Here is an 8,764-nt window from a genome sequence, read left to right on the forward strand (position 1 = left end):
TCTCCGATCCCCCTTTTTAAAAAGAGCGACCACCACCCCGGTTTGCCACTCCAACGGTACTGTCCCCTTCCTCCATGCAATGTCGCAGAGGCGTGTCAACCAAGACAGCCCTACGACATCCAGAGACTTGAGGTACTCAGGGCGAATCTCATCCACCTCCGGTGCCCTGCCACTGAGGAGCTTACGAACTACCTCAGTGACCTCGGCTTGGGTGATGGATGAGCACACCCCAGAGTCCCCACTCTCTGCTTCCTCAATGGAAGGCATGTCAGTCGGGTTGAGGAGATCCTCGAAGTATTCCTTCCACCGTCCGACGATGTCCCCAGTCGAGGTCAACAGCTCCCCACCCACACCATAAACGGTGCCGGCAGAGTACTGCTTCCCCCTTCTGAGGCGCCGAACGGTCCTCCAGAATTTCCTCGAGGCCGACCGAAAGTCTTCCTCCATGGCCTCCCCGAACTCCTCCCAGACCCGAGTTTTTGCCTCCAAGACTGCCCGAGACGCGGCTCGCTTGGCCTGCCGGTACCTAATTACTACGTAAGGAGTCCCACAGGCCAACATAGCCCGGTAGGACTCCTTCTTCAGTCTGACGGCATCCTGTACTTCCGGTGTCCACCACCGGGTTCTAGGATTGCCGCCACGACAGGCAACGGAGACCTTGCATCCACAACTTCAAGCCGCCGTGTTGACAATGGAGGCAGAGAACATGGTCCACCGGGACTCAATGTCCCCCGCCTCCCCCGGGATCTGAGATTTCTCTCGGATGTGTGAGTTGAAGATGTCCCTGACAGAGGGCTCGGCCAGACGTTCCCAACAGACCCTCACAATCCATTTGGGTCTGCCCGGTCTGTCCAACCTCCTCCTCCAGTTGACAGCTCAGATCTCTATTTTAATGTTCTATAATTGTTACTTATACTGATTCAAAAGATGTTGCTTAACTAATAATTTGAATGTTCTTAGGGTTAGGGAGTAACCAAGTCATTTTTTTTTTACAGTTAATCAAAAAGTGGAAGATTCCTAATAATTTCTGCCCATGTGTGATAAGACGTAGTGTGCGCGATATGATGAGATTCCCTATGAAATAAATTATGTTTACATTTGCTGTAGTTACAGTTTTGGTGTTTTCATACCACAGAAACTTTTCATAGCTCCTACAATTATTTGCGTAAATCTATAGGTTTAGTCAATATATCTGGTAGGAGCTTAGAAAAAAAAGCCAATCCAAGTTAAAAATACTGTGCAGAAAACACACACATCTGCCCATTAGTCGATCAACCAACTAACCAATTACAATCAAGCAATTTCTATTTAAACCTTACTAGGATTCATCTGGGCAGAGATCAAGCAGATGTGGGATGGAGGCTTCCAAGACTACGTCCATGACTGGTGGAACCTGATGGACTTCGTCATGAACTCTCTGTACCTGGCCACCATCTCCCTCAAGATTGTAGCCTACACTAAGGTGAATTGCCTCTAAGAAGTAGAAGAAACAGTAATTTTTCTGGGTTGTCTCTTTATCTGGCATGCAATATTTTCCTCTATTCAGTACAGTGGCAGTAAACCCAGGAACCAGTGGGAAATGTGGCACCCTACTCTTGTTGCTGAGGCATTGTTTGCCATAGCGAACATATTCAGCTCCCTGCGCCTCATCTCACTCTTCACAGCCAACTCTCATCTGGGGCCGCTGCAGATCTCTCTCGGGCGAATGCTGCTGGACATCCTGAAGTTCCTCTTCATCTATTGTCTGGTAAATTCTGGACGTTTCCACACATATTGGAAAGTTAAAATAAACATTAGGGATGCTGCGATACCGATACTGGTATCGGGGCCGATACTGATCTCATATAGGCAAGGCAAGTTTATTTATATAGCACAATTCAACACAAGGTAATTCAAAGTGCTTTACATCGACATTAAAAGCGGCAAGACATATACTCGTACTCGCAAAAATTCTCCGATACCATGCACCAATACCACTTCATTGTTGTTGTAGTTACTGGTTAGTGACTCTAGGGGGAGATGTTCCCGGATGAGTGTGCAGCCTGGCAACGGAGCAGCCGCCGAGCCGCCGCTAGTCGGCTAAGCTCAGCATGGTGATGAGAAGAGAGTGATACCCATGAGTGAGACTGGCAGCGCCGTTTCAGGCAAGATAGCGACAATTAATGCAAGCGGTATGTCAGCAGTGTGGACATATTTCAAAAAAAGGGACAACGACAGAAGCAAGGCAGACCAGCAACTTGAAAAAACATCTCAAGACGCATCATAAAGCTGAGTATACAGAGTTTGCTAATGCTACTGCAAGACCACAACAGCCAACATTAGCTCAGGTTCTGCAAAAGTGACAGACAATGGCAAGAGACGACCCACGGCCGTGTTGGGACTTGGCGGGCTACCAGCGCGGCGCGTGGCCGGGGGGGGGGGCTGCAGCTCCCAGCGCCACCGGGCCGGCTGAGTTTTGTTTAAAATAGTTATTCTACTCATTTTATTTATTTTTATTGAATTTATCTGTTGCAAATAAAACCTGTCTTCCAATTCATTGCATTTTTAATTACATTTTTGGCCTAGTTATTTTTGTGGTAGAAGTATCGTATCGGTATCTGCAAGTACACAAATTAAAATTCTCGTACTCGGTGTGAAAAAATGGTATCAGGGCATCCCTAATAAACATACAGACGCAGGGCAGTACATATGACAGAGGTGACGTGCTGTGGTTCTCCAGGTTTTACTGGCCTTTGCTAACGGGCTGAACCAGCTGTACTTCTACTATGAGACGAAGGCTTCAGATGAGAGGGGGAAATGCAAGGGCATCCGCTGTGTGGAGCAGAATAATGCCTTCTCAACGTAAGTTTACATTACTTTATCTTGCTTCCACATGCAGGTGAAAGTGTGTTGCTGCTCATCAGGTGGAGTTATTTATTTGATTTGTATCTTTCTGTTTCAGTTTATTTGAGACCCTACAGTCTCTTTTCTGGTCCATCTTTGGGCTCATCAGCCTCTATGTAACCAATGTGGATGCAGACCACCAGTTCACTGAATTTATCGGGGCCACCATGTTCGGCACATACAACATCATTTCGCTGGTGGTCCTCCTCAACATGCTCATAGCCATGATGAACAACTCCTACCAACACATTGCTGTGAGCTCCTTCTGCAGACCTTATATTTGTGGAACAGATGCTGCAAGTCATACTACAGTACAAACGCCTTATAAATGTACTCTGATGTGGTTTCAGGATCATGCTGACATCGAGTGGAAGTTTGCCAGGACAAAGCTGTGGATGAGCTACTTCGAGGAAGGAGCCACTCTGCCCCCCCCTTTCAACATAATCCCCAGCCCCAAATCCTTCTGGTATCTTGTGTGTTGGATCAAGAGACAAGTGTGCAAGAGAAGACGGTCCAAGTGCCGCGAAACTATCGGAACGCTCGGAGTAAGTTTGATCTCCCTTAACATAGTTCTCTTAACATGAAGACGTTGCGCTGGTTTATATGTAGGATGGACCTTGAATATGAAACATTAGGGATCTTATTGTTTTGAATAACGGATACTATTTGCCTTTCTTAATACTTATTTTCTCTTATTTATATGGTCATAACAGTAGAAATAAAACTAGGGATGCCCCGATACTAATACTGGTATCGGAATCGGGGCCGATACTGCTCTCATATATTCGTACTCGCAAAAAAATTCTCCGATATCACGCACCGATACTTCATTGTTGTTGTAGTTACTGATTAGTGACTCTAGGGGGAGATGTTGAGCCTCAGTCAGCGTGGTGATGAGAAGAGAGTGATACCCATGACAGCGCCGTTTCAGGCAAGATAGCAACAATTAATGCAGCGGGACGTCAGCAGTGTGGACATATTTCAAAATAAGGGACGACGACAGAAGCAAGGCAGACTGCAAACTACGTGGGAGGAAAGTCAAGAGGAGGAAAGGAGAATACGTTGTTTAATATCAGCAACTTGATAAAACATCTCAAGGCGCATCATAAAGCTGAGTATATGGAGTTTGCTAATGCTACTGCAAGACCACGCTGGAGACAGTACTTCATAGTTAATTGATATTTTGTTGGAGACTGTGCAATTGTTTCATTGATATGTTGTTTGATATTTTCTTAAATGTGAAGACAGTGCCAGTGTGGAGACTTTTTATTTACACAGAAAGATTATTTTTCTGTTTAAAATAGTTATTCTATTCGTTTTATTTATTTCTATTGAATTTATCTGTTGCAAATAAAACCTGTCTTCCAATTCATTGCATTTTTCATTGCATTTTTAGCCTAGTTATTTTTGTGGTAGAAGTATTGTATCGGTATCTGCAAGTACACACATTAAAATACTCGTACTCGGTATGAAAAAAATGGTATCGGGGCATCCCTAAATAAAACCGTTAAATGAATCTTGTCATCAATTTTTCATTTAGAAATTACAAAAGAAAATTTCTTAATAATGTAAACATTTTTTAAAAGAGAATATTGGAAACATACCTCGACTCATCCACTTTTAAAATGTGGTGTCCTGTTGCATTAAACTGATCATAGAGTTGAGTGGAATAACAACAACTGAAGTACAGCAAAAGCAGCATTTTCACCTGTAAAACTATGAAGTAAAAGTTAATTAGCTTTGATTATTAATTTGTTTGTCTTTTTCCAACTTAACCTGAATTGATCTGCTGTCCGCAGAGACGAGCAGCAGAGAACTTGAGGATAAACCATCAATATCAGGTACATTGTCTCCCAGACGTGTGTGTGAGTTTAGGATATTCACATCCTGCTCTTCATCTGCCTTTCTAGTCCACTTTGAAAATGAAAGCACCGTCACATACAGGAGGCAATCACACTCAGCAGGACTTCCATCTCCATTTTCTGTGTACATTCTCTTATATGTCTGAGTCCACTGGACTGTTTGTGGTATTTTTATAGGAGATGTAGCTAAAAATGAGTGTTTAGTGGATATGTTTGCTCTATTCTTCTTGTTAAATTGACTGTGAGGTTTTTACAATGACAACATAATTATATTTTCAAAAGTTCTGTGTTTTTTTTTTATTTTTATATTGTTGTTGTTTTCATCTTGTGCAGGAGGTTTTAAGGAATCTGGTGAAACGTTATGTGGCTGCTATGATCAGAGATGCCAAGACAGAGGAAGGCCTGACTGAAGAAAACTTCAAGGTACGTTCAGATGCCACAGAGCAAAGAGTAAGTAACTTAAATAACAGTGCTACCTACATGTGAAAGCAGTCACTCATGACGAAATTTACGTCTCTCTACAGTCAATAAAGTCTTAATATATTTTAGCTACATGCTATTCTGACACACAGCTGGGTTTCTCTATAGCCTGTTTAGCCAGAAGACAATTAGCTAATTTTGTTAGTGTTATCTCCAAACAAGTGTAAAGAATTGATTGGCAAAAGACAGAAACGTCTAGACCTTTTTAATTTTTTAGGTTTTTTTAGGTCTTTTGAATACAGCTTCTCAGCTAAAAGGTCCTGCCTTGGAAATAGAGGATGTATTTTAGTTTGGTTTTAGTGCTAAATAGTTACTCATCACTGATCCCGAATCAACCCAAATATTATTTGACTTCCGAACTGTCATTTTTTCAAGCATAAAACAACATTCAGTGCCACCCAGTTGGATGTGAATCCTCCCAGTTCTAAGATGTAGAGGTCAGAACAGTCCAACAGTGTTCAGGCAGGGCAGAAGAGTGAAAACTGGACTAGTACTGTATACAAATGACTGAGAATACTAATGTTTACATTACACATGTTACTTTATACATAGGGCTGGGGATCGATTCAAATGTGAAGAATCGATTTGATTCCGATTCTTAAGATTCAGAATCGATTATCAAGATTTGATTTGATTCAATCCGATATTGATTTGGGTTAATGTTATTAAAACAGTTGCTTGAGCTGTTGCATGAATTATATGACTGTAGTTATGCAACATATTAATACTAGTATTATATTGAGATTCAACAGCAAGTATTGGCAGCTAATGATGCTGTAAGGACCAATCAGCTCCCAGAATGCTGATAGAACTGCTTTCAGAAACATTGTGTGGGTCAGAATTACCAAACAGATCCAGGGCAGAAAACAGAATGTATGAAATCGGTTTTAATTTTTCCCACAGTTTTTTCCCACACTTTTTTCCATTTTTGGTCTATTTCGGTTTTTAATTTTATGCAACTGTAACCCCAAGACAGTATATAAACTAATGAAATATAGAAAATGTATGCAATTATAACTGAAAACTTTAATGTTTTCATACCTTTAAACATATTTAAAGGCAAAAACAAAGCTAACTTTTGCTTTGCTCTTTCAGGAGCTGAAGCAAGATATCTCCAGTTTCCGCTACGAGGTGATGGGCTTGTTGAAGACAGGGAAGCCTTCTCTGCAGGGTGCAATAGCCAGTGGAAGCTCGGTAGAGTCCGGTCTCGCTTATCCAAATTCCTCACTTAAAATTTCCTCCGGAACTCCGAGCAGCAAAGTGAAAAGCAAGCTAAACCGATTTAAGATAACCACATCGATTCTCAAGCAAAGCAGTTCGTCAGCTTCACCCAGGCCACCCGAAGTCTTCAACGGTCTACCCAACGGACTCTTATCGCTGGTCTCAGGCCAGAGTTGCAGCGATGTTTCAAGTCAGAAAAGAAGTGACCCCAAAGACAGTAGTGACTTTGGTTTGTTCCAGAAACACCACAGCGGCAGCAAAGACGTCACTTCAGGTGCAGGAGAGATTTCCAGAGAGATGTACTCTTTGTCAGAAGAAGCGGGAGAGTCTGGGGGCTCAGATGATGAGGAGCAGAGCAAAGGAGCCAGAGCAAAGACTGCGAAAGAACTACCAGGGACAGAGAGGAGGGAAACATCTCCTGAAAGGAGGCAGGCTTCAGACATCAGCTGTAACTTTGAAGAAAATGTGGACAAACCAAGTGTGGAAGAGGATACCGATGTACCTTGTATTGACTCAGTAGCTGATGCATATTTGTCCGAGCCAAGGAGAAAATATGAATGAGATGTGGTTATACACGTCCAGAGCTGCTGGACTGAAGACAGAGACTGACAATCAGCAGGAGTTCCAAGAGAACATTTTTGCCAGAGGTTTTGAAAAGACTCCAGCTTCTCCAGTTGATAGTAAATGAATGACGAGCTTTTATCTTTGGAGACTCAGGGAGGCCTTTGCTTTAACTGTTTTAACCTAGAAGAGATAACGCAACAAAGGTTAGTGGAGTTTTGTGCAAGCATTATAAAGATAAATGTTTCAGAATAAGATGATTTTATCTTATCTATTCCATTCAGATGATTGAAAGAAAGAATGAATTCAGTTTTTCTAATCATCCACCTTTTCCCTGCTTTAACATGCTGCGTGAAGTTCTGTCCAAGCGATCCTGTTGTTTACCCTTTTCTTGATCGCTCTCTCTACCTCTTTCCTTTCACGTTTATCTGGACACATCTTTAACTCCCTGCATCCTTATCTCACTACAGCAATAGATGTGTTGTTTTCAACCTGACTTTCTGCCTTATGCTGTCCGTTTCTGCACTTTAAACACTTCACTGGCATTCAGTCTCTCAAAGATGTGCCAAGCTCTCATTGCTCAACATCGATTAGTTCTGTTTTCTATGCAAAAAGAAAAAAAAAAAAAAACCTCACCATTCTGACAAGACGGCGTACATTCAGCCCAGACAGGTCCTGGCCAATATTCTGTTATGTAGAGCTTCAGCTGACATTTGAGAGATGGACATCAGAAATATTTCATGAATGTTTCTCTCAACTCACTCCTGAAGAAGTGTTATTTATTTTGACCAGATTTTTGATTCAGTAGTGGTTTGAATGAATGGGAGTACAAAGTATATCAACAATGTTAATAAACTTAAAAATAAATTCTGTTTTTTTCTCTTGTACTCATTTGATGAAGCAAATATATAAAATGGAAATGAAACATTTGGTCATTGAAACCATCTTTACTGGCTAATTTCTACCACATTATTATACAACCTGAAGCTGAACACTTCAACTACTCATAGAAATACTTTGTCTTGTACATTCTTAAATTTGCCAGAAAAGTGGAGATTATTGGAGAAATTGTGTCCACAGACATAATTCACACAGTTCTTTTATGGTCATAGGTGCAAAAATAACTACATAGAGAACTGCAGTGTAAAATTGTTTTTGTTAAATACCCACGACCACCCTCTCTTTCATCATATATAACTCATTTTGGTTGTTGGAAGGGTCTGGGTTGTGGGCTTGTGTTGTGGATACACAAACGATTATCAAACTACACATCCCAACCATTAAAGGGACTTTGGAAGATCATTTGTGATTCAATCTGCTTTTTCCTTTTTTTTTCTTCTATTGTCATTTTGCATATTGATACACATTTACAAAAATATGTATATTTAACACTCCCTTAAGGCCTGTATTTGGTTCACTTGTTAATATTAAACAATAATGAAATGTTTCTCTACGCAAGATCTAGTGAAAATGATTTCCCTCAAGTCTCCCTTCACACCTCATAGTCAGCATTTAACCCTGAACTTAAAGGGGACATATTATGGCATTTAATGTATATTTTAAACAGGCCTTGAATGTCTTAAAAACAATCTAAAGCTTGTTTTTTCTACATAAAACAGAAATTCAGCCTGTGGGCCCTGTCTCTAGTTTTACCGCTTTATAACCTCATTATCTGTGAGGGATTCTGAGGGGAGGGGCGGGGCTATGATAATGAGGCTCTGTGCTGATTGGCTGCCTGAATGACGTGTAGCAGGGGA

General features: G+C 41.5%; 1 protein-coding gene across 1 annotated transcript in view; it reads left to right on the forward strand.

Annotated features, from left to right (window-relative positions):
* LOC133459436 (short transient receptor potential channel 4-like) overlaps window positions 1-8,038 on the forward strand; it is a 49,298-nt gene extending 41,260 nt beyond the window's left edge. The window contains exons 8-15 of the mRNA XM_061739354.1: window positions 1,323-1,462; window positions 1,547-1,747; window positions 2,720-2,841; window positions 2,942-3,137; window positions 3,234-3,428; window positions 4,683-4,724; window positions 5,079-5,168; window positions 6,321-8,038. Coding sequence (XP_061595338.1) covers window positions 1,323-1,462; window positions 1,547-1,747; window positions 2,720-2,841; window positions 2,942-3,137; window positions 3,234-3,428; window positions 4,683-4,724; window positions 5,079-5,168; window positions 6,321-7,007 — 1,673 coding nt within the window. The 3' untranslated portion in view covers window positions 7,008-8,038. The remainder of the gene's footprint in view (window positions 1-1,322; window positions 1,463-1,546; window positions 1,748-2,719; window positions 2,842-2,941; window positions 3,138-3,233; window positions 3,429-4,682; window positions 4,725-5,078; window positions 5,169-6,320) is intronic.
* Window positions 8,039-8,764: the final 726 nt, after the last annotated feature.

Source organism: Cololabis saira, chromosome 14, assembly GCF_033807715.1.
Source record: "Cololabis saira isolate AMF1-May2022 chromosome 14, fColSai1.1, whole genome shotgun sequence".
NCBI lineage: Eukaryota > Metazoa > Chordata > Actinopteri > Beloniformes > Belonidae > Cololabis > Cololabis saira.